Source organism: Aspergillus costaricaensis (genome assembly GCF_003184835.1).
Source record: "Aspergillus costaricaensis CBS 115574 unplaced genomic scaffold BO79scaffold_20, whole genome shotgun sequence".
NCBI lineage: Eukaryota > Fungi > Ascomycota > Eurotiomycetes > Eurotiales > Aspergillaceae > Aspergillus > Aspergillus costaricensis.
The window spans coordinates 82,454-105,817 of record NW_020291820.1 but is presented as its reverse complement, the minus strand read 5'-3'; the positions used below and the strand labels follow the sequence as shown (position 1 = coordinate 105,817).

At 51.4% G+C, this 23,364-nt stretch overlaps 8 protein-coding genes across 8 annotated transcripts; 5 read left to right on the top strand and 3 right to left on the bottom strand.

Annotated features, from left to right (window-relative positions):
- Positions 1-86: 86 nt before the first annotated feature.
- On the top strand, positions 87-1,184 carry BO79DRAFT_246094 (D-isomer specific 2-hydroxyacid dehydrogenase family protein; the record flags this gene model as incomplete). The annotated part of the gene is made up of 2 exons (XM_025685524.1): positions 87-606; positions 673-1,184. The coding sequence occupies 2 exons, from the start codon at positions 87-89 to the stop codon at positions 1,182-1,184; spliced, it is 1,032 nt and encodes a 343-aa protein (XP_025538372.1).
- Positions 1,185-1,564: 380 nt separating this feature from the next.
- BO79DRAFT_246093 (OPT family oligopeptide transporter) lies at positions 1,565-4,247 on the top strand. The gene is made up of 2 exons (XM_025685523.1): positions 1,565-2,456; positions 2,507-4,247. The coding sequence occupies exons 1-2, from the start codon at positions 1,590-1,592 to the stop codon at positions 4,070-4,072; spliced, it is 2,433 nt and encodes an 810-aa protein (XP_025538371.1). The 5' UTR covers positions 1,565-1,589; the 3' UTR covers positions 4,073-4,247.
- Positions 4,248-4,760: 513 nt separating this feature from the next.
- BO79DRAFT_28462 (SH3 domain protein) lies at positions 4,761-7,288 on the bottom strand. Its single transcript, XM_025688263.1, has one exon. It carries the CDS (start codon positions 7,141-7,143, stop codon positions 4,936-4,938), a length of 2,208 nt encoding a protein of 735 aa, XP_025538370.1. The 5' UTR covers positions 7,144-7,288; the 3' UTR covers positions 4,761-4,935.
- Positions 7,289-9,335: 2,047 nt separating this feature from the next.
- Positions 9,336-10,740, bottom strand: BO79DRAFT_150529 (putative cell division protein kinase (Ctk1); the record flags this gene model as incomplete). Its single annotated transcript, XM_025678626.1, has 4 exons — positions 9,336-9,368; positions 9,431-9,586; positions 9,658-10,591; positions 10,676-10,740. 4 exons carry the CDS (start codon positions 10,738-10,740, stop codon positions 9,336-9,338), a joined length of 1,188 nt encoding a protein of 395 aa, XP_025538369.1.
- A 319-nt stretch (positions 10,741-11,059) lies between these two features.
- BO79DRAFT_175112 (uncharacterized protein) lies at positions 11,060-14,810 on the top strand. Its single transcript, XM_025679778.1, has 8 exons — positions 11,060-11,247; positions 11,367-11,459; positions 11,538-11,623; positions 11,692-12,326; positions 12,413-12,807; positions 12,862-12,941; positions 12,997-13,102; positions 13,159-14,810. The coding sequence occupies exons 1-8, from the start codon at positions 11,212-11,214 to the stop codon at positions 14,314-14,316; spliced, it is 2,589 nt and encodes an 862-aa protein (XP_025538368.1). The 5' UTR covers positions 11,060-11,211; the 3' UTR covers positions 14,317-14,810.
- Positions 14,811-18,005: 3,195 nt separating this feature from the next.
- Positions 18,006-19,250, top strand: BO79DRAFT_196843 (small nuclear ribonucleoprotein complex protein Nhp2). Its single transcript, XM_025681231.1, has 2 exons — positions 18,006-18,418; positions 18,611-19,250. The coding sequence occupies exons 1-2, from the start codon at positions 18,100-18,102 to the stop codon at positions 18,991-18,993; spliced, it is 702 nt and encodes a 233-aa protein (XP_025538367.1). The 5' UTR covers positions 18,006-18,099; the 3' UTR covers positions 18,994-19,250.
- A 378-nt stretch (positions 19,251-19,628) lies between these two features.
- Positions 19,629-21,283, top strand: BO79DRAFT_238391 (DUF409 domain protein; the record flags this gene model as incomplete). The annotated part of the gene is made up of 4 exons (XM_025684808.1): positions 19,629-19,950; positions 20,009-20,618; positions 20,665-20,770; positions 20,813-21,283. The coding sequence occupies 4 exons, from the start codon at positions 19,629-19,631 to the stop codon at positions 21,128-21,130; spliced, it is 1,356 nt and encodes a 451-aa protein (XP_025538366.1). The 3' UTR covers positions 21,131-21,283.
- Positions 21,284-21,519: 236 nt separating this feature from the next.
- On the bottom strand, positions 21,520-22,391 carry BO79DRAFT_196837 (uncharacterized protein; the record flags this gene model as incomplete). Its single annotated transcript, XM_025681230.1, has 2 exons — positions 22,335-22,391; positions 21,520-22,269 (listed from the first exon to the last, which is right to left on the bottom strand). Exons 1-2 carry the CDS (start codon positions 22,380-22,382, stop codon positions 21,520-21,522), a joined length of 798 nt encoding a protein of 265 aa, XP_025538365.1. The 5' UTR covers positions 22,383-22,391.
- Positions 22,392-23,364: the final 973 nt, after the last annotated feature.

The window sequence follows — 23,364 nt, the reverse complement described above, 5'->3', positions numbered from 1 at the left end:
AGTCTGTACTCAACGGCGGACCGACATATAACTTGACTGGCCTACCCTCTTTTATTTTCAGTCCCCGGCGATATCTGCAAATCATCATGGCACCTCCCTCGTCTCCTACGGACCACCACATCGTGGCCCTGCAGGGCGATTTTATCAGAATCCCTAAATTCGAATTACCCGCTCCTTATACTCACACCACAACAATCTACGGACAGACATCGCTTTCCGAACTCCACGAACGGATACACGATGCCTCTATCTTAGTTCTATCGGCGCTGCGAATCGATGCAGAGGCGCTATCTCCCGAGGTGACCCCGTATCTGAAATTGATCGTGATAGTTGCTGCAGGCAGCGACTGCGTGGATCTTGAAGCATGCAGAAAGAGGGGCATTACTGTGAGCAACTGTCCTGCAGCAAACACCGAAGCTGTCTCCGAGCATGCAATTGGACTTTACTTTTCTGTCCGCCGCAAAGTTATGCGCGCGCACACATTGACCCGCGCGGGCGAATGGACCCGAAAAAAGACCCTCGTCTTCGATTGTGTGAATCACGATGGAACGCAACCCCTGACCTGCCAGGAGGAGGTGGCCGGAATTATCGGAAATGGCGCTGTCGGTACGTGCTTCGGGCGATCCATGGGTTGTCCTTCGCTTGGATTTACATTGGCTGACTCAAATACAGGAAAGCGGATCGCCCAATTAGCCCGTGGGCTGGGAATGAAGGTTATTATCGCAGGGCGCAAAGCACTTGCTGATGCGAGCACACCGAACCACGCAGACGACAATGTGGAGAGGGTTTCCTTCGACGAGGTGATTAGGCAGAGCACGGTGATTTTCATTGCAGTTCCCCTTGCTCCTTCGACGCGGAATCTGCTATCGACGGCTGAATTTGAAGCCATGTCGCCCCATGCGGTTTTGGTCAATGTCTCGAGGGGAGGAGTGATGGATGAAGTGGCACTTGTCCGAGCATTGCAGGAGAACCGCATCACCGGTGCTGCAACCGATGTGTTTGAGAAGGAACCTGCTGGGTTGGAGAACAGTGCTCTGCTGGCTGAAGGCACTGAGGATCTGAATCTGGTTCTGACACCTCATATTGCATGGGCCACACAGAAGACGTTGATTAACTATGAGCAGAAATTCAAGGAGACGGTGGAGAAGTGGCTGGTGGGGGAATTCATGAACGTAGTGACATGATTTAGAATATTTCGTTTGTATAAACAATTAGATACCATGAAAGAACATTTCGATTTATTATATTGAAAGACATCAAGCATAGCTCAAAAGGAGTGGATGATGATGATGATGCTCTCTTTCTCTTTGTTTGGGTGCTTCTTATCGCAGGCTGAGTCAGCCTGTTATCGGGCCTGCAAATGATGGCGAATCCTCAACTAATCATCGGATGAGCTGCGATGCTTCTCCATCGCGCTATCGATCGCTCCATCAATCGATTCCCCAGCCATCCTCGCGGCTTACTCTTATCTCCCCGCTTTCCGCTCCGTCCCTTGCGTGATGGCTCGTTGATCCGACTTTTCCTTCTTCAGTGACAGGAGAGCCCTCCTCTCGTGCTGGCTCGACTAACCTGAACCGCGACGGCATCCGATGAACTACCAATCCATCACCATGGCAGGCAATGCCTCCAACAGCGACCGTCAAGAGGATGGGGCAGTCCGAGATGGCTCCCCGCTAACGTCCTCCGTCGACTTTGGTGACCGGACAGCCTTCGCCGATGATTCTCGCTCCTCCGCAACCTCCCCGCAAAGCTTCACCACGCGATCCCTGCTCGTCGGCCTTCTTATCGGCGCTCTCATTACCTTCTCCAACACATACTTTGGACTGCAGACAGGATGGATCAGCACCATGGCCATGCCATCTGCCCTAATCGGCTTCTCCGTCTTCAAGGTCTTCTCCAAATACCTGTCGTATCCATTCACACCCATCGAGAACGTCCTCATACAAACAGTAGCAGGGGCGGTGGGGACCATGCCGCTGGGCTGTGGGTTCGTCGGGGTCATCCCGGCATTGGAATTTCTGATCAAAGATGGCGAAGATGGCCCGTCGGGAGATGGTGGTACCGGCGAAGGCGGACCTCTGAAGCTGAACTTTTGGAAGCTCGTCCTCTGGAGCTTGGGGGTTTGCCTATTCGGCGTCGTTTTCGCCGTCCCACTGAGGAAGGAGGTGATCGTTCGGGAAAAGTTGAAGTTCCCGAGTGGGACAGCCTCAGCCTTGATGCTGAGGGTGCTGCACGGAAGTGGCCAGGGCGACGAGAAGTCGAAAAAGCGGGTGACTGATGTTGAGGGTGTCATACGGCGTGAGGAGAGATCCTACGCATCGACTTTGGCGCATGAACCCGAGGAAACCGGCGTTCTGCTGGGCAACGCCAGCTCTGGTGATGATAGCAATGTCCAAGAGGACTGGAGGTCCAAGATGCGTCTCCTGGTGGGCGCCTTCGCGGTGTCCGGGATTTATGTAAGGCTCATTGCCTGGGAACATTGGATCTACAACTGACAATAGGCCAGACCCTTTTCTCCTATTTCGTCCCCCAAGTCCGCGATATTCCTATTCTGGGACTTTATCTGGCTAAGAATTGGCTCTGGACCCTGAATCCGTCGCCCGCATATGTTGGCCAGGGCATTATCATGGGCCCCTCGACCTGTATGCATATGCTCTTCGGTGCATTCTTGGGTTGGGGTGTTCTTTCGCCACTTGCAAAGGCTCGCGGATGGGCCCCGGGGCCTGTGGACAGTTGGGAAGATGGAAGTAAGGCTTGGATCGTCTGGATCTCACTGGCCATTATGCTTGCCGACTCTCTTGTCAGTCTTGGCTGGCTGGTTGTGAGGCCTCTAATACCCCGTGCTTCGAATATGAAAGACAAGCTCCTCCACAGCCGCTCTGGACGGAGGGTTCTATCTGGAGGCTCGACAACCTCCAATCATCACTCGTACATATCTTATTCCGCTCTGAGTCCCATCACTGAGGTGTCTTCTGTGCCGAGCCATACTGTCCCTTCTATCGGGAGACACAGCGCCGTTGATGATGCGGATGAAGATGCGCCTCCATCCCAGCTTATATCCAACCGAACAGTCATCATACTCCTCCCTCTAACTTTGATTCTCAACGTCGTCTGCATGCACTTCGTATTTGGCGACATAATGTCTCCACTGCTTTCCAGCCTTGCCACCCTGCTGGCAGTCCTCCTTTCCATCATGGGCGTCCGCGCCCTTGGGGAAACAGACTTGAACCCCGTCTCCGGAATCAGCAAACTAACCCAGTTGCTCTTCTCCCTGGCTACACCCGCCTCTCACTTTTCCCGCCGTACCGCCTTAGTCACCAACCTCCTCGCCGGTGCCGTATCCGAGTCCGGTGCCCTTCAAGCCGGAGACATGATGCAGGATCTCAAAACCGGACATCTCCTTGGTGCCAGCCCCAAGGCCCAATTCTACGGCCAAATGATCGGCAGTCTTGTCGGCGCCGTGCTCTCCACCGCCGTCTACAAAATGTACGTGAACGTATACGAAGTCCCCGGTCCGATGTTCCAAACTCCCACCGCATACGTCTGGATCTTCACGGCCCGCCTAGTCACCGGCCAAGGCCTTCCACCGATGGCATGGCAAGCATCTCTTGTCGCCGGAATCATCTTCGTAGCCATCACCATCCTCCGCATTGTCGCCTCATCGCCGATCGCCAACGGCGGTCGCAGAGATGTCTCCGCCCCCTGGAAGGATTTTATTCCCGGCGGCATTGCCGTAGCGGTGGGAATTTTCAACGTTCCGTCCTTCACTTTAGCCCGTGCCATCGGCGGGTTAATTGCCTGGTGGTGGGCCCGGCGACATTCGAACAAAGTCGCCGCCGGCGGGCCGGACCCGAGCACCGACGACACCCAAACAAACTTATCCGACTCATGGACGGCCGAAGGGCGTGCGGGATCTTCAACCGGGCTTCATAACCAGCAGCAGGCAGCTGCTAAAGAGGCGGATTCCGCCTCTTCATCTGTTGTTGTCCTTGCGTCGGGATTGATCCTTGGCGAGGGCATTATTAGTATTGTGAATTTGCTTCTGGCAAGTGGCGGGGTTCCGCATCTTTGATAGCGGAAAGACAGAGCAGACTTGGTAGGCATATAGAGAAGTCATTCTTCGTTCCTGGACTGATTTGTATCTATTGTGTTCATTTCCATTAGCGGGGATATGATAAATGTTTGACATAGCATCTGGATATATAGATTAACAAAAACGGACTGATGTTGATGACTCCGAACGGGACGAAATGGGAATGTCAATATCAAGCGAGCTACGTTTCCATGACTGCCTGGCCGTTAATGCCAGTTGTCTGATCCATAAACTACGTAAGAAGCGTATTCCGTGATTTAAATACTGTATTTATTCTTGATTGGTAATCTAAGTACTATGTAGCAATAAATTCTCCATCTTGAGCACATCATTAATCCCAAGACATTGAAGCGCCCAAAACAGTAAATAGCCCAGTAACCTGTCGACCTCATGCCTTTCTTCATCTATAATTTGTCCATAAGTGTCCCGCAGAAGAAAGTTAAGAGAGTGATCAGGTTCAGAGACAGTTAATTTGCATTTTCGTTTGTGCATAGTGAAAAGAAAGGAAAGCAGGAGGTATCAAGGCCAATGAAAAAGGGTAACAAGTGGTATAAGAGTCATTCACATGAAGTAGAAGTAAAGATAGAAGAAGAAAAAGAAGTATCCAGACACATAGTTTCGTATGCTTCAATTATGAAACCAGCATGAGAAAAGAAAAGAACAATGAGGGAACGCGTGACCGGAAGCGTTGGATGTTCATGAAACTTGGAACGCAATCCAGTAAGGAAGCGTTCGTCGCAGACGCATACAGTGTTTATCGTGGCAGGTTCGTCCGCCCAGCGGCGTTCAGTTGACACTCGTGGCATATGATGGTATCAAGTGCTCGGCATTGAGACGACCCGTCACTCATGGCTATGTTCAGGAGCGACTGTCTCAATGGTGGCCGAAGCTGGTGCAGCGTTGACAGATGGATGCAGGGATGCTAGATGCATGGAAGTTGGACCGAGCGGAGTTCCGAGAGGACTCGGTCCGGATAGTCCTGTCATTCGAGCGTTCGGTCCAGCCACACCTCCTGTGCTGTTGCTACGCATCCGTTGGTTGACTGGCATCCGGGGACCTTGCATTCCCGGGGGTCCGTAGGGCCCAGGGCTCAGAGACCTAGGAACCATCGGACCGGGACCGGGAGAGAAAGATCTTGGAGGTTGTGGGAACTGCGCCGGAGACATAGGACGCTGAGTATACGGCTGCGGCTGCGGAGGACCGGCGTAACCAGGGTGAGCGGGAGGCATTGGGCGGGCCGGCGACATTGGACGAGCCGGTGACATGGGGCGGGCCGGTGACATGGGGCGGGCCGGTGACATTGGGCGAGCCGGTGACATTGGGCGAGCCGGTGACATTGGGCGAGCCGGTGACATTGGACGACCTTCTTGAGGATAAAAGCGTGGCATCGGCATCATGTTTCCAGCCGGCGTGGGGCTATTAGGGCCTCGGGGTCCAGGGGCAGCACCCGGGGGCGGGCCCATCCGGGGCATCAAAGGACGCGAGGAAAGACATGAGCGAGGGACAACACCTTGTTGAGAGCGGTCCATACGAATACAAAGAGCCCATCCATCGTCGTACTCGTGCAGGAGTCTGACGAGATCCCCAGCATGTAGCTCCAGTTCATCGGCCATTGAAGGGGCGAAATCCAAGTGCACGCGATGCACATTGGATGGGGCAGGAGCAGGAGCAGGAGCGGGAGCGGGAACTGGAACTGGAACTGGAACTGGTCCAGCCGCTTCAGATGAATGAACAGGAGAGACCGCAGGAGCAGCTGAAGCCGGGGCCGCATTGGCATTAGAAGGACCATCTGGGCCAGTATTGGTGGAATTGGATTCAGATGAGACGCTGGATATAGAACTTTCAGGACGAATGGGCAACTCCTTATCTGACGCGCTGGAGGCTGCAACCGCGGCCACAGCAGCACCAGCTACAACACCAGTCACAGCGATTCCGGTTGCCGTGGCTGCTTCTGCAGCGGGATCAGCAGCCGCAGATTCTTCTGGGACGGAGCCAAGCTGTGTAACGGAGCCGTGGGACGTAGAAGGTGGAGAGACCTCGGAAGGGTGACTGAATGGATTGATTGGATCATTGAAGGGGTTTGCACTGGCGGTACTTGATTGTGGTGTGTGAACCGGCGAGGTATTTCCAGTCAGGTTGCGTGTGCCAGCTGCACCTGAAGCAACGACTGCTCCGGAGGCGACGGCAGCGTCGGCAGCAACCGTAGAGGGGCCCGCAGAGCCAGCACCAGCACTGAATTCTGATGCGAATGGCGCAAACTGTGTGACTGGACGGACTTGGAGTTGAGGTGGATCCAGGGAACTCTTCGGCTCGGGCTTCGGAGGAGGTGGTGGTGGCGCGACAGGATCTGAACCCCAGAACTTCTCATCTTCGGCTACTTCCTTTTGGATTTTCTGTTCCTGTTTCTTCTTTCGGACCCAGAGAAGGACGAGACCTGCAACCACGCCAACCGCCAATATCACACCGATAGCAATGCCGGCTTTCGCACCTCCAGAGAGCCCTCCTGATCCCGAAACTGCAGTTGCGGATGCTGACGCAGAGGACCCAGTGACATCGGAACTTTCCAGTCCCGCCTTGCCTTGGGAGGATACGGAAGATAAGTCCGAAGACGTAGCAGACGAAGTACTGGTCTGAAAGGTAGTCCTATTTGCCGATGTAGTCTCATCTTGGCTCGTGCTTTGCGTCTCTTTGGTCGCCTCGGTGGTTGTTGGCTGGGGTGCCGTTGTGATTCCGGTCTCAGCGGTCTCAGCAGTCTTCGTGGCGGTAGCATGAGTCTCAGCCTTTGTCTGTGTTGCTGCTGCCTCAGTCGTCTCGGCCGTCTCGGTCTCTTTTGCGGTCGAGGACGATTTCGATGCTTTAACAGGAGCGCCGATACCAACAGCTGTGTTCTTGCTGCTTTCTGAGGAAGTCTTGCTTCCCGTGACATAGCCTCCAACAGGTCCATCAAAATCCGCACTCATAGTCACATAGACCACTGTCACCGCATCATTTTCCGGGCTTCGGCCCTTCAAATGGGGCACACGGTCACGGTGCGCATGCGCATGCACCATGGTTGAGGTAGTTTAGGGCTTGTGCGCCTTGTAACTATTCTGCAATTAACTGGGCCTCTAGTGGTAAGCTAGAGTAGAGTCAAATGTGACGGGAATGTATTGGTGCCCCGCGTACTTGTACCGTATCTACACAGCAAATGCAGAAAATAGGCAGATATATGTGAACGCAGGCTCAATGATAAAGAGTGTCTGTGAGTAGTTTCACTGGCATCAAAGAACGGATACCAGTTGATATGATATGTGACACAGATCGCTTTACTTTGTTGTCTCTGACACCACCGACAAGATAAGCTAGTCGCGTAGTGGCGTATAAGGGGCGCAAGCGCGTTTAAAAAGAATGTGGGAGGGGAAAGAATGGAAGTCTGAGAATCCCCAGATATAGTTCAAAAAGGGCTGGGCCACATCCGATCTAGATCGGTTGAAACGAAGGACAGCGAGCTTCCAGGCCGCGAAGGTCAAAAGGAAGGACGAGAGGCACGAAAGGAGGGAGAGTAAAAGGATGGATGGGAAGGTGAGCACGCCCAAGCGTGGGCTTGCGAGAAGTGAAGGTGGTGAACCAACTAAAAAGAGAGTGAAGGGGACCCAAAGACGAGAGTAAGTACTGGGAAAGAGAGCATCGCTCCCAAATACGGGTAAATTACCATCTTACGGGAACCACAGTTAAACGAAATGAAGGTCAAAGCATAAAAGAGGGGCTCTCCGCCAATTAGAACTGCGTATCAGCCTGTATGCCCTGGTCTGCGCTAACATGCTGAGGCGGGGATCACGGGGTTTGTCCCGCTCAACCCTCAGGCACTTCATCCCGCTGATTCGTCCTATTTTGATACGGTTCCTGGTTTTCTGACCGTCACAAGAGGAATCACGAGGTTGCCGAACCTCCCGCTTCTTTCCCCCCCCCCCCCAAACCCCCCCCCCCCAAAACTCTCTCCTGCACAACTGCATCACAGGCAATGCGAATACTGGCTACAAATGGATGCTAGTGTGGGCCGAACCCCTCGATCATCATTTCTTCTCCCCCGGCTCCCGAACCAGTACATCGTTGAAGGCGTTCACACAGGGGATACACCAGATGGCCTTATGCACGCTCACTGAGATGAACTGCTACCTGCTCAGTCTTTCTCTTGACATGGGTTTGAGTGTAGTCACTCTGAACTCATTAGGTACCTCCCTTCTGAGCAACTAGACTACTGACAACCCAACGATATCATTCCATGACTAACCTCGTTAGCGGAAATGCAAAGTTTTCAAAGCTGAATGGATTTTGATCCAGCGCCGTTGCATTAAACGAGATCTTCACTTTCTCATTCATTGGGTGGTCCCTGAGCCACCGCTCATTAATTAGCCAAGCCCCTTCTTGAACTCCGGTCCTTCCTAGCGTTACCCACATCCACCCTGACCACGGCTTCTCCTGGCAAATGACAATCATCCAATGGCTGCGATAGTGGGGTGGTACGTTACTTTGTAGGTAGGTTCCCTCCGAGTGTCCGACCCTTGTGCATGGCCGACAAATGGAATTGCCTTCCGCTGTTGAACATCGCACCGGGATTGGCTTTGATAGTAGCTGTGGTGCAGCACCACGTTCGTGCAGCCTCGCGAGCCTAGCCTAAACAAAGCATGCTGCCCTTGCATGCGTCAAATACCTGGGATCAGATCATAATTCCGATACACTACTCATACTTGGTCTCAACTCTCAACTCTGTTTCCTCTTCCATATTCCTTCCTTCCTTTTTTAAAGGTCTACACTGTCATCTGAATACACCCCTAGGGCCAGCAGAACAATCGTACCCCGTCAGTCTTTGTTTGGAATGATTCCAAAATTTAACCGGTGCTCCCCCGTTCGGTTCCGGCCTAATAATCCGCGCTAGCCAGCTGTCTGAATATCAGCCCACACTAATAATAATACTCCCGCCTTCAGAAATCTCCGGACTCTCTCGCCTTACTGCCGAGGCTAATGCCTGACGGGCGTTAGCAGCTCCTTGCTACAATGTCTGCAGCACTTCGGTCTGTCGGGGTGCTGAAACGCCTAGCGAGTTCTATAGTGGGCACACCAATGGGGCAGCCTGCGAACGCTCAAGAGAAGCCCGTAAAGCCATGTAGATCGCATTTTTGCTGTGGTGTAGTCATGTGAAGGATCGCCGCAGTGGCCGTCTCTTCAATAAGGGGTTCGAAGAAGGATATTGGATATTGAAGATTTAGGAACTCGAGAAATAAGGATGTTTCAAGGCCTGTTTTCATTGTAAGAGATGGTTCGTCAAATCCGTCGGTTTGTCTTTTCGTCTTCACATACCTCTTCTGCGGACAACCGCTGACCGCTCTCATAGCGCACCAGTTCACTGACAAGGCTACGGGCTTTGGTAGAAGCCCCTCTAAGGATTTCGTCCCATTGTTTAGCAGGGTACTTGTAGAATTCTACCTTCCCCCAGTCGGGTAGACTCTGCGTCTCCTATGATTGACTTCGATCAGCACGATATCCTGATATCATCTCAACAGGAAAGGGGTAATTCGATTGCATACAGGCCATGTCTTTTCATCCGGTGTCCCCAGGGTCGTGAAGATTGACTGGATGAGTGAGAGGTCGCTTCCCACCGGTCCCGAGTCGAATAATTGCGTATGCCCAACAGCCACCGCTTCGGCAACAACACAACCGGCTGCCCAAAGATCAAGAGCAGTCCCATATGCCTTGAAGCCGAATAGAATCTCAGGGGGGCGGTAACAGGTAGTTCCAACATCTGTGATTTTTTGATCCGCAGGCTCAGATCCCTTGCTTCCTTCTTTCCATGTAATCCCAAAGTCTGCGAGATATGCCGGTCCTTCAGGAGAATCAAGCAGAATATTGGAAGGCTTGATATCTCGGTGTATAATTCCCAGCTTGTGGATATGTGCTAATGCGCTGAACATATCCCGCAGATGAGACTTGGTCTGCGCCGCAGTCAACGCATCTCGCCGAAGTAGTTGCTCCAGATCATATTTCATGAAAGGAAACACGAGGATTAGTCGCCCCTCGTCTAGGCTGAAAGTGTCCAGCAAAGGCACTACGCGAGGACTAGCCGCATCACGAAGAAGTTGAACCTCACGTTTAGCATCATGTGGTGGGGTTAACATGTGAGGTATAGTGACCTTGACTGCCACTAAGCTACCGTCGGTATTCTTGGACTTAAAGATCATGGAATGGAGGCCATCGAAGTGATGGAGACATGATTGGTATGGGCCGATGGTTTGGCCCCCTTCCCAGTGGTCTTCGTCGGTGTCGTTCTGAGGTTGATCTGGGCTGCTGATGATGGGAGCAACCGATCCCAAAGACTCTGCTTTGTCAATGGCTCCTTGACATAGCCTGTCATATTCCTCCTTTGATGCAGCTTGATCGTAAGCTTCGGTCTCGAAGCGCTTCGCTTGAGACTGAGCTTCAGCGAACGCAGCAGAGGAAGAAGCTCGCTGGTAAGCGGTAGTACTGAAGGGTATCAGAAGCAACTCCTTCAAAATACACATAAGAGAGCGCAATGCAGGGAGAGATCACCGGTGATAGTAGACTTACAGCGATTGAATGGCAGACAATCGATCTGTGAAGCCAAGGGTCTTTTTCCAATCGGGGGTGGCCATGATAGATAGAGATATATAGAAATATATAGAGAGAGAGATAGGTCACAGATGAAAGATGATAGATTCAATCTATCCACTAATTCTACTAGTAAGTAGTATAGTAGATAATTATTTAAAGATACCCCGTTATTATATAATTGTTATCATAATAACTCAAAAAAAGGCGGACAGACGGACATGTGACACTCCCGTGGCGCCTTACCGAGAGCGGCATGGGCCGATTCGGCACCTCCGCCCCAGTTGTTCCGGCGTTGCAACCCATCATCGTCATCAGCCATCAGCCATCGGCCATCACATCCTCTTCCCTCCGACTCCAGCTGTCCTCCGTTGCTTGTTGAACCTTCCCCCGGTTCCGCGTGGTGTTTCGTCCAATCGCCTCCCCCATTCGATGCTCATCCCTTCCCAGTCTCATTCCTCCTTATTATGCGCCCCCGACCCTCGTTCTGCTAAGGTTGTGACCTATGTGTAGTGATGGAACTCTCACGGCAGGAGTATCCAGCGTTGCTGGTACGATCCCCTCGACCCCAGATAACCCCACCTATCTTTTTTTCTCCCTGTCCTCCCAACTTCCACTTCCTACCATGTCCAGACACATCTAACCTGGTATTTGCTCGTCAATATTGCAGGCCTCTTTGCAGCCCGGCCAAGCTACAAGTGTACTCAATGATCGCATTCGCATCATAAACAAAGTCAATGCGGACATCGCGGACTGGCTCCAGGTAAGCTGTTTGCTCTTCTACTTGAAGATATATGTAGAATACGCTTCCTGTGGCTTACACCTATCTTCCAATTCATAGGAACGTCGTCGCATTGAAGAATTGTATGCCCAAGGGCTGCGGAAACTTGCGCATCGGCCACAGTTGGACAATGGCGCAGCGCTCGGGTACGACCGGCTTTTCAAATTATTCTTTGGGTTTGCAATTCTTGTACTAACAGTAGTTTCATGAACAGTGTCTTCCAGATACCGTGGCAGCGCATTATCACTGCCACCGAATCGATCGCCTCTTCGCACGAAACTTTCGCCCACAAAATCGAGGAGGACGTGGAACGTCCGCTGCGAGAGTATAGCACCAAAAATCGGGAATTGTCTTCCATGACTGGTATCCAGAGCGACCTTGCGGGACTGGCCAAGAACTACGAAGCATCCCAGAAGAAAGTAGAAAAGGCCAGGGAGAAGGGCCCGAAGGGTGCCGATAAGCTGGCTAGCGCCGTCGCCGCCGCAGAAGAAATTAGCCAGCAATGGGATTCCAGAGCGCCATTTGTCTTCGAACAGCTTCAAGCAGCAGATGAGGGCCGTCTCAATCACCTGCGAGATGCTCTCACTCAATTGGAGACCCATGAGACGGATCAGGTTGAGCGCTGCCGTCAGGCTGCTGAAAGCTGTCTGAACGTTCTTCTGAACGTAGAGACTGCAGATGAGATCAAGACATTTGCTGCGAAAATTAACGGCGGAAGACCCGTCGTTCCGAGGAGACAACAAACTACCTCGCCTCCCCCAGTAGCACCTCTGTCGCCTCCACCACGCCTGCAGGATGATGCTGCTAGTCAGCGATCGGAACATTCGGGTCCAGTTAGGACACCTCCAGGTGAGCATATCTTGCATCTTCGACTGCTCTAGCCCCGTATTCTGGTGCCATTCGCTCGATGTGGAGTTCTGACGCCCTTCTCGTAGCACCCGAGCCCCGGCACAATACACCCCTGGGTGGCCTTAAAAGGCTGGGAACCGTCATGAACCGACGGAGGAGCATTGTTCAGCCTTCTAGCGCTGGTCCCTTCTTCTCCGATAAAAAACACCGCAGTCCGTTTGCCTCCTTTAAGAGGGGTGATTCGCGCGAGTTGCAGATTCCGGAGACCCCAACCGAAGGAATGGAGCGCCCCAGCACTGCCATGACTACTCAGGATACTGAGCCTCCAGCTATCTCGAGTGAATCTCATGAGCATGAGGGATTTGTTGGCGCGACATCCACTGCAATGCCCCAGTCAGCACCGGCTACCGCCAACGGAGCAACATCTCACGAAGCTCCTTCTGAAGAAATTACTGCCGCTGCTGGCGTGTCACGCAATGAGGTAAGTGGGAAAGATTACTTGTCAGTGAATTCCCGAAGCTAACCTACCGACCAGCCACGAGTCGACTCAGAAGGTTTCACGGAGCGTCCGGAGACCATTGACGAGATTACCAGGGCCCAAAGAGAGGCGGCCGGGTAAGCAGTTTTTGTCATTTTGAGAATGTATTGTTTTGGCTAATAATCTCCTCAGATTGGAGGAGCCCGGGATGAATTTGACAATACGAGACCAGCCAATCTTTGAGGACGAGGATCAAGCCAAGCAAGCGATGGATGATATGGCTAATCAGCTCAGAATGGTGGGTTTTATGTGTAGAATGTTTTGCTACCGCATGTTGCTAATGTTACCATGCAGCGAGCTCAGCAGAGTGGTGTCCGACGAAATGCTGGAACCTTACGTGGCCGTCGCGATGTCCGTAACACTGTCTTTATTCCTACACCTCCACCAGGAAATGACCTCCCTGCCATACCATCAACCTTGGACACGTCCGCTCCAACCTCTCCATCTTTGCAAGCCAGGCATGTTGCCTCGCCTAGCACGGCTACAGATGACCATGCCATGTCCGACACGACCTCAATTCGCTCGTCTCATACTCTACATAGTGCTCCGGGTCCTGTCTCGCACCCCGACCTTCACGAGCCAGGTCTGAACGCATCTATCATAGACACAGTCAGTGCATGGTTCACTGAGGGTGCGGTATCCAAATCGTTTGTCGTTGGAGAACTTGCGTTGGCATACAATGCTACACCGGATGTGACTCCAGGTAGCACACGGGTTCGCCTTGACAATTTCCAGATTCTTGAGAAGGTGGCTGCAAACCCGCACTTCGTGACGGAAGACAAAGGCAAGGATCAATTTGATGAAAAGAGGGGTGAATATGAGGTGAACCTGGCTAGCATTGCTCGGTCCTCGCCGACGGTAGCTTTCAAGTACCAAATACACATGGAACCCTCCGTTGCCGCAGCCTATTGCCCTGTCATCTTCAAACCAGTGTGGAATCTCGAAGAGCACCAAGCCAGTGCGATCATCTACTATTCTCTCAACTCCTCGTTCACCTCTGCGCCAGGAGGCTCAATTACCCTCAGGAATCTGGTTTTGACAGTAAATCTGGACACGTCTCCTGTGGAAGGGCGCGAAGTGGCTCATGCCACAGCAGCCGTCATGTACCCGAACACCGGTGCAACATTCCGTCGCAAGCAGTCTGCAGTGACCTGGAAGATTCCTGAACTTGAAGTCAAGGCTGGCTCTGATGCCAAGTTGCTGGTCCGATTCTCGACGACAGCCAGTTGGCCACGACAAGGCAAGGTCGATGCCAAGTTCGAGGTTCACACGCTTGATGATGGATCCCGTCTAGGAATTAGCACCGCTTCCCCGACTAATCTGGTGAAGGGCTCTGATCCCTTTGCAGACGAAGAGGCCGGCAGTCAGACTCCTGAACTGCAGCCATCTGTTGAATGGAAGAATGTCCCGACTGCCCGAAAGCTGCTCGGGGGTAAATATGTCTCATCTTAAGGCCGGGTCCGCATTTTGCGTTTACCCGCGCACCACCCGTGTACGAACAAAAGACACTGTTCAACGCAAGGGCCTCGGCTACGAAGTGAGCCTACGTGCCGTGTCCTGTCGCCCTTTCGCACCTCATGATAAATATGTCAAAAAGCCTCCCCGTCACGGTATATCAACATAATCAGTACTCGCTACTGTGTCGCCCTATGTCCCTACACTTCAATCCTCCTGTGCAAAGCAAGTCTATCTTTCCTGCCGTTTCTGCTGTATTTTCCTTTGTCTTTTTTCGATATCCTTTCCTTCCTGGTCATGTAATCTCGTTATCTGGCCTTCTTTCCAGCTCATGCTGAGTCTGGTTAATGGTCTGTAAATAAGCTGCTCGTTCATGTTATTAATAGTTCCACTGTAATGGGTAATCAGGGTTGTACATGCTCTGCACATGAGCATTACTCAGGAAGGAGGATCGCCAGGCCGTACCTAACACCTACTAAGAAATCCTAATCAATACCCTGAAAGTCATTCTTTGGTGATATCTGACTACAGGAAGAAGACGGGATGCTGTCTACGCTTGTATGTCCTCCTTCAGCTTCTCGCAATGTATTATGCCCTTCAGTGTATCGTTAACTTGTGCTTTCAATTAGGTGCTACAACCGTACGTTGTCCTCGAAATAGCCACTGCGTTTACTGCGTCTTCTTTCAATTACTATTAGGGTTGAGCCGTTAAGCATGATGATAGTAGTTAGTCGTTGCCATAGATACGGACTAGACTGTCACAGAAGCTAGCAGTATCGGTACACATGACGCTAAAGCGTAATTAGCCCTTCTTGAACCACTGTAAGAAGGATTACTAGTTGTTACCAACCCTTGAAATGATGACACGAGTCTTCATGAACAGAGAAATGTTATAACATGGCACCATAATACGTGTGTGCCGGGGAATCACATTGAAATTTGCATGGCCAAAATAAAACTAAACCACATGCCCCTTAGGCAGATTCATATATCTTACATGCGCGCAGCCCTAGTAGTCTTATCGAAAAAGTCCAGCGTCATAGCAGCTAGGAAACAAGGGATATCTTTCCTCTCCTCAACCCAGAACTTGATAAGGTGCTTGATCTCCATGGCGAAGAGGCTGTTGGGACCACCCGAGATCTTCATCGTACCGTTCTCTCCGTCGAAGATAATTGAATTCTCTTCGCCGTTGCCCATGCTTCCTGGGCCCCGGGAGTCGGATGGAGCGTCATGGTCACCATGTCTGTAAGCAGCTGATAGATGGAACATCGAAGTGACTCGGACACGACCGTTAGGAAGGAAGTCCAGTTTGTATCCCAGCAGGGATGCAACAGCTTCGCGGAATTCCGACGACTTCGCCGTCCAGATTTCCTTCAGACGCCGCATACGCTTTTCCTTGTCCGCGACTACTCGCTCCATGTCTTGGACTTCCAATTTCATACTTTCCAGAGTGCTTACTGGAACGACCTTTACACCCGAATGATCGCCACGTAACTGAGCAAGGAGATCCTGGTTCTCAGCCTTCAAGGTCCTGACAGTGGAGAGTTTGAGGTTTTCTGCCTCGGCAGTGGGGTTGTCACGCAGTTCGAGGATTCTGGTACGCGATCTAGCCTTGAGGGATTTGATCTGGGACTTGCTTGCCTCGAGCTCTTTGCGCAGGAGTGTCGCTGCTTGTTCGGATTTCGAAAAGGACTCCTGCAGGGTTCTATACTTGCGCGTCAAGACAGAAAGACGTTCGCTTTCTGCATCGCTCTCTGCTGGAGAGAGAGGTCGTTTGATTCCGCGCGGTTGAGACTCATCCTGCTGGGAAGGCTCGCTTTTAGCAAGCTCTTCATGGGCCTTTTCAAGCTCGGCCCTATACTCATCGACGAGCTTCTCGAGATTGGCGATTTGCTCGGACTTTTGCTGATCGAATTGATTTTGTTCCGGATTCATAGTCACCTCTTCCGTGTCAAAAGCCTTGAGTTGGGCACGCAAATAATCGACTTCTTTCACAGCGAGAGCCCGCTGCCGTTCGAGTCTTGCTTTCATACGGCTTTCTACCATAGCTCCACCCGCAACAGAACCGGCACTGCTCCGGAGTTTTTCAATCTCCTGTCGCAGGGTGGTCCGCTCTGTCTCCAAGTTCTTGATCGATTCGTCCTTCTCCAGGAACTGAGCCTCAACACTGCCTATCTTATCGACAAGAGAGGCTTTTTCAATGCGCTCTTGTAGCAAAGCCTTCACAACCGCTTCGGGAGAATCGAACTCGGCCGGCTGATCATTGTCTTGCAAGAGACTAGTCCAAGACCGTCGCTCGTCTTCCAACATCTGGATCTGGATTTGAGCAGTGCCCAGCTGTGACTCCACATCCTTCATCAACTGCAGCTGGTTTTCCAATGATCTCTTTTGCTCCTCCACAACTTCAACGTTCTTCTGTATTTTCCGTAGGTGTCGTAGTTCAGTGCTTTGCTCACGGTTTGTGGTTTCCAAATTTCTGATATGGCTGACTTGTTCGGAAAGTTCGCGCTTAAGAACTGACAGCGTTTCGCTATCTGTTCCCTCAGCTTTGAGCCGGAGGTTTTCCGTTTCCAAATCAGCGACCTCTGTTTCTCGTTGACGCAGCTTCTCTTGTGTAGTCTGCATATCACTCCGAACAGTCTGGAGGTCATTCTGCAGTTCCTCTATCGTCTTTTGTAAAGATGAGCGTATAGTATCGAGCTCGCTGATCTGATATTTATACTGTCTTTCCTGATCGAGCAATTGTGCCTTTGAGTCTTCCACCTCCTCCTGAAGTAACTGGTTTTGATCTTGAAGACTTCTGACCTTTCGCTCAAGGCCGGCTTTCTCATTAAGGGCATTGTCCTGGGTTTCTTTCAACTCTTTCGCTAGAGTCTCGCTCTTGTGGGTGGCCCGGTGGCTGTTACTCTCTGCAGCCTATGGGACAGAAACATGGTCAGTGGAATAGACGTGAGGTAGTGGCTGAAGAATTGAACAAACCTGAGCTTTTCGGAAGTCCGAATCTGCCTTGAGCTGCAAATCCCGTAGTTCCTTCTCATGACGCAGGACCATCAAATCCCTCTCTTGCTTGAAATTCTCTAGCTCATACTTTAAAGTATTCACCTGTACTAGCAGCTCCTCCTTCTCCGTGTCTAGAGAGGCCATTAGTCTTGAAGCACGCGCAGCCTGAGACACAGAAAACATTAACCTACCAGGCTTTGAGGGGTAAACTGAGCGGACCGATTGTTGCAAAGCGTCGGGTGCCGGTGGAAGCGACAAGGGAGATTCTGCGCGCATGGTGTCCCGCGAAGGACGTGAATTGATGCTTGAATTCATCTGAGGCGCATTAGCTTCCTTGAGCCAAACTGGCTGCATTTGACGACTTACGATGGATTGATCTGGCAATAGTAATTATCGTGCGACACGACTTTTCGGGATGAGTTCATCCGAAACGGTAAATTCCATATATGTATTCTGAATCGCCGCAGATTCCAGCCTTAGACTGAGCATAAGGGCGCAATCATCAGGCCCAGCGCCAGCAAGTGCCTCATTGTTTTTCGATAACAACAAGAAGAGCGATGACATCCCGGATAGGCATGTGGCTGAGTCAGCCATCTCACCGCCCGCGCAAGCTTTGATTCTTAAAGAGGACTAGCGTCGAAATTTTGAAATGGATTTCGAATTTTTGCGGGTTTCGACGAGACCGACGACTATTCCTCCCCACGCCCGTCGCCATTCTCCTCGTCTCTTTCCCCCTCTTCCGGATTCAGTTCAACTCCCTGGGTGGGTCTAATATTCACAATGGCTAAGGAAAGGACCGAGAAGAAGGACAAGCGCGAGAAGAAGGAGAAGCGCGCGGAGAAGGACGGCGTCTCCAAGACCAGCAAGAAGGAGAAGAAGGAGAAGAAGGACAAGGTCGCTCTCGCCGACGCCGTTGAGAAGGAGCTCACCACTAAGGTTCTCGATGGCCTTGACCAGGCTGCCACTGAGGCTCCTGTCAATGGCGCTGAGACCGAGCGCATGGACGTTGACAGCCGCCCCGTTGGCGCCGTTGTTCCTTTTGCCAGCCCTCTGGTCGAAGACAAGAATGCCAAGAAGGTCCTGAAGAGCGTCAAGAAGGGTAAGGATATATTTTATCTTTTGCATATATATCCCAGGAGTCCTGCCGCGTTCGCCTTGGGTCCCGACGAGATGGCGTGTGGATTCAATCGCTAGCCTCAGGTTTTGAGAGATTACCATTACCGCGTTTGGCATCGACTGCGCATCTATCTATCACTCATTAAACATTCGCTAACGTATTGACTTATCACAGCTGCCGTCAACAAGTGCCTGAAGCGCGGTGTCAAGGAGGTCGTCAAGGCTCTCCGCAAGTCGCCCATTCCCGCTGCCAACGCCAGCATCGGTGTCCCCAACGGTGTCGTCATTCTCGCCGCCGATATCTCGCCCATGGACGTTATCTCGCACATTCCTGTCCTGTGTGAGGACCACGGTATCCCCTACGTCTTCGTCACATCCCGAGCTGAGCTCGGCAACTCCGCCGCCACGAAACGCCCCACCAGTGTTGTGATGGTTGTGCCCAAGTCGGCTTCCAAGGGCAAGAAGAAGGACGGTGAGGATGATGGAGAGGACTTCACCGAGGTGTTCGAGGAATTGGCCAAGCTCGCCCAGAAGGAGGCCAAGAAGGTGAACCTGTGAAGTTTTCAGCTGGACTTCTGAATCCACCTTTTCCTTTGCTCTGTTGTTTCTTAATTATACGGCTTCTTTATGTGTCTTGTCACTTTGCTGCTATGGCTGTACAGTTTCACTTTGTTGTCTGACAAGGCAGTGCATGTCTTCGGGGTCTGGCCTTTAGGACGTGTTCATTGGGTTGATCTTTTATGATGTGTCCGTTGCAAATCCGGCGTTCTCACATGGTGTATGAAAAAAGGCAGGAAGTATACAATAAAAATCCCAATCTTGACCAGAGCCTTCGTAAGCTGTTCGTACAGAGCGCCAATGGGGACCATTCTTGCCTCCACTGTTAGGGGTGCGGAAAGAGAAAAAATTGACGGAAAGAGGGTAAGCAGAGGAGCCCGCATTTTAGAGGATTAACAATGTTTGAGACCATTTCTACTGGAAATTATTCATCTTTGCGTGGGAAGATATCGTCGCCTTGATGGATCATTCGACATGGAAGAAATGCCCAAGGCGGCTTAGCGTGTGCCTTAATTCGGGAGGAAAAGCAATACGGAGTCAATGGAACATGCAACCAACCACCTCAAGGAGTTCAACCTTCTATGACCAGCAATGAAAACGAGCTGGGGTAAAGCCAGATAGTTAGTGTAACAAACATGTCGTGGCTTACACGAAGCTCCTTCCGTCATCCCTATCGGTCTTTATTCTCCGTCTTTCTCCTCTGGAAGGCCTCATTGCTTCTCCTGGCCATCTTGACTCCCGGTCCCGGGTATGATACCTCCACGACCTTATTTCCATGGCACAAGAACACAAATGAAACAGAAGGAATCATCCCATCCACCTTGAGGCGGATATCTACCAAGTTGACAAGATGGGATTCCATTTACTTTACTGAAGCGGCCAGACGAGGCCATCTCTTGGAGCAAGAATGGGCATTCAGTTATGCGTTCTCCAAATTCATTAATCTATTGGCCAGTGGTAGGCGTCTTTCATACACCCCATTAGCCAATTCTCTGTGTTCTAAGATTCTTGATAGGCTTTACAAACATTGGGGCTATCCCCTATGAATTCAAGTATAGTGCACTTGGTATTGCCATTTCCCACGCAGCTCATGCCATCTCGGTGGTAGTTCTCTATCGTTTGGCATGCACTCTATTCCCTGGAGCGCAAGGACGCAAGCTAGCTTTTATCGCAGCATGCCTGCACATTATCTCGCCTGCTGGACTTTTCCTATCTGCTCCCTGCACGGAGAGCACGTATTCTCTCTTAAGCTTCACGGGCACTCTTCTCTTTGCTCAAAGTTTTGGTGCTCGCGGCGTCTCCACCAGCATCAAAGATAGCCTCCTAGTGCTTGCGGGTATCCTGTACGGCTTATCCACCGCTGTTCGTGGAAATGGTCTGCTCAATGGCATCGTTCTTTTCGAAGAAGCATGTCGAATCTTGCATTCGTTGACGCAGGGCTTCAGCTATGCCAAGTTTCGTCGCCTGGTTGCGGTCGGTCTTGGAGGTATCTGCACAGGGCTCGGGTTTGTGTTGCCGCAATATATAGCCTACCAGCACTTCTGTGCCACCCACAAAGACCCGTCAAGAGAATGGTGTCATCGAACTATACCCAGTATATACAGCTTTGTTCAAGACCATTACTGGTAGGTGCCTTATTTCGCCTTGGTCAATTTTCGCTGACGCATGTAGGGACAATGGCTTTCTTCGATATTGGACTCTTTCCAACGTGCCATTATTTGCACTGGCTAGTCCAATGTTGGTCATCTTGGTGTACTCTGCCATCTGGACGCTCAGGGTAGATTCTAGGCTGAGGGAAACACCCACGAATACAATGCAGCCAGGGTCCCCGACCGGCCAACTGACAGGTCGTCTAATGCGTAGCCTGGCAGCTCCTCAGATTACCCTTGCCGTCATGGTGTTTTTCTGCAATCATGTGCAGATCATCACACGATTGGCCTCTGGTTACCCAGTGTGGTATATATGGACAGCAACTTTGATCATGAACAGGTACACTGGTCCTTCAACTGCATCGAAGCGGCAGCTGGAGGAGAAGACCAATGACCGAAATAGTTATTGGCAGATAATTGTTCAGTACATGGTGATATACGCTGCTGTGCAGGGCGTGCTTTTTGCAGCGTTTCTTCCTCCGGCCTAGACCAGCACAGGCGACGACGTTGTATATGACTAATATAAGTATATAGAAACCTGTGGTCGGAGGCCGACTATATAACATCAATGTCGGCTCTCGACTACTTTCTGGACAAACTACCATAACCCCAACCTCCACTACAGCAGCATGTGCATGATGACAAGACGTTGAGCTACATTGACATTACGACACAGAAGAAACGACCAATGATCTGGTCAGTCTCTGATTGTTCATATCATCTAGATAGATACACTAATACAGAAAGGAAGGACGCAGTCCTTCCCAAAGAATAAGCCCATTCCTTCCAAACCCCCAAAAAACATTACACACGGGGAAGATCCAAAAATATAAAAGCGCTTTGCTTTTCATAACATCATCCATCAATGGCCCAAAAATCAAGCCCTCTGGTCCGACTGCAAAGCCTGGTACGGGTGCTGGTTATCGATGCCCTTCTGTCTGCCGGCATTGGTACCGTCAGGACCACTCTCCGCAGTCTTACGCTGGAAGCCACCCTGCGCCAAGCGACCGGGGTCATTCTCGCTACCGATATCAGTAGTCCAGCTAGCGTTCGGTGCATCATCAGGAATATCTCCTTCCTTCAGGTTGACACCCTTGGGCTTGCTGTCACTCAAGCTACCAGTCACATCGTGAACGTAAGACGGCGCAGCTCCAGCATTGTACTGGCTGCTGTAGCCGCTGCCACTAGCCTGAGCGGGCTGCTGCTGCGGCGGCTGCTGGGAGTAGCTAGCACCACCGCTTCTTCCTCCTCCAGAGGACTGTTGCTGCTGAGACAGCTTCTGAGAAGCAGGGTACTGGCCCTGGCCGATACCGAGTTCCTTCTGCGCAGAGGTGGGACCACCGACGTAGCCGGACTCGGGAAGGTGAGCGCCAGGGTAGTTGCCCTGTCCGCCTAGACCCTCGGGGTACCTGTCCTGGGTGTCGGCGTTGGAGTCGAGCTTAGTGGCAGCACTGGTGTCGGTGTTTCGGACAGTGGATTGTCCTGCGGAAACGCCCATGGGCTGAGCTCCGCGGTTCTGAGAGAAAGCGCCGCCCTGGGTGGCTGATTCGGCGGCCAAGGAGTCGTTGGTGATGGGGCCAGATGGCTCTTGGATAGGGTTGTTTCTGCGCTCAGGGTCGGAAGTGACCTTTGTTGAAGTCAGCTTTTATGCCACGATTTGTAACTTGGGCAGTGCTGAAGGAAATTACATACCTTGGTGCTTCTCTGGCCAGGGGGGATGGGCTGTCCTTGGAGATCCATGGTTATAATGGTTGCTGTATGAGATATAGGAGAAAAATAAAAAGAGTAGTGTTAAGAGGATTAGATTACTGGACTGGTATAGCTGATTGATTGATTGTTAGATAGAATGAATTGAACTCCCATTCCATCCAACAACCCATCTATATACTCTACGACGAGCGAGCCAAATGAAACGGATGGCGTCAACTTTCCCCGAGTCTGAGCGCTTGCTTGAGTTCATCCCAGCACATGATGTCATACTGACATTACGACGAGTCCACCGAATTCAACAGAGAACAAGCGAACAGGTACGTCAACGAGCAGTATCTGGTCTCCAGTTGTGGCGTTGTCAATGACCTAAACCATCAACAGAGAAGGGAGAGACAAGCAAGACTGTCAGGAATTCCAGGTCTTCCAGATCAGCGAACTGGGCTACTGGGCTGTTGTTTTCTGCAGGGTAACCCGGCCCCTCCCTCCTTCGCCCCTTCCCCTTTGTGCCGGATGTTTCCCTTGAGGGCCCAGACAACTTCGGTCGGATCCACCCACATGTCTGATTGCCATTTCCGGTAGAACTAATTAGGTATGAGTCCTTGCTTATGGTTCGTTGCTATGATGTTTTTGTTCTCTCTCCATTGCGTAGATATTGGCGATTTGGATGCTTTGCTGGCCTTCTGGTGGTATGGCTGGTATGACGTCATGGTGGTTGGGTGCATGAGGAATGCTCTCTCTATACTACTCATTTCTTGTTACAAAGGATATGTGTTCAATGCATGGCTATTGGAAGTGCATTATGAGATGCTTTTCGTTCTCTAGCTGCTACGGTCTTGACCGTGCCGTTTGACTGCAAGGTCCTAGGGTTTCTGTCCGCAAGCCGATTGGACCGGCTGTGTAGTATTGCTTAGCCTACTTCAAATGTCAGACTAGTAGTAGTCTACCAAAGTAAACTAGAATATGAAGAAGCTTTTATTCATTTAGTAGTAGCAACTACTTAGTTCAGATCAAT

Coding starts and splice junctions, on each gene's coding strand:
- BO79DRAFT_246093 (XM_025685523.1), top strand. CDS start 1,590: ATGAACTACCAATCCATCACCATGGCAGGCAATGCCTCCAACAGCGAC. Junction 2,457..2,506: donor TCGCGGTGTCCGGGATTTAT/GTAAGGCTCATT, acceptor ACAATAGGCCAG/ACCCTTTTCTCCTATTTCGT.
- BO79DRAFT_28462 (XM_025688263.1), bottom strand. CDS start 7,143: ATGGTGCATGCGCATGCGCACCGTGACCGTGTGCCCCATTTGAAGGGC.
- BO79DRAFT_175112 (XM_025679778.1), top strand. CDS start 11,212: ATGGAACTCTCACGGCAGGAGTATCCAGCGTTGCTG. Junction 11,248..11,366: donor AGGAGTATCCAGCGTTGCTG/GTACGATCCCCT, acceptor TCAATATTGCAG/GCCTCTTTGCAGCCCGGCCA. Junction 13,103..13,158: donor TGGCTAATCAGCTCAGAATG/GTGGGTTTTATG, acceptor GTTACCATGCAG/CGAGCTCAGCAGAGTGGTGT.
- BO79DRAFT_196843 (XM_025681231.1), top strand. CDS start 18,100: ATGGCTAAGGAAAGGACCGAGAAGAAGGACAAGCGCGAGAAGAAGGAG. Junction 18,419..18,610: donor CCTGAAGAGCGTCAAGAAGG/GTAAGGATATAT, acceptor GACTTATCACAG/CTGCCGTCAACAAGTGCCTG.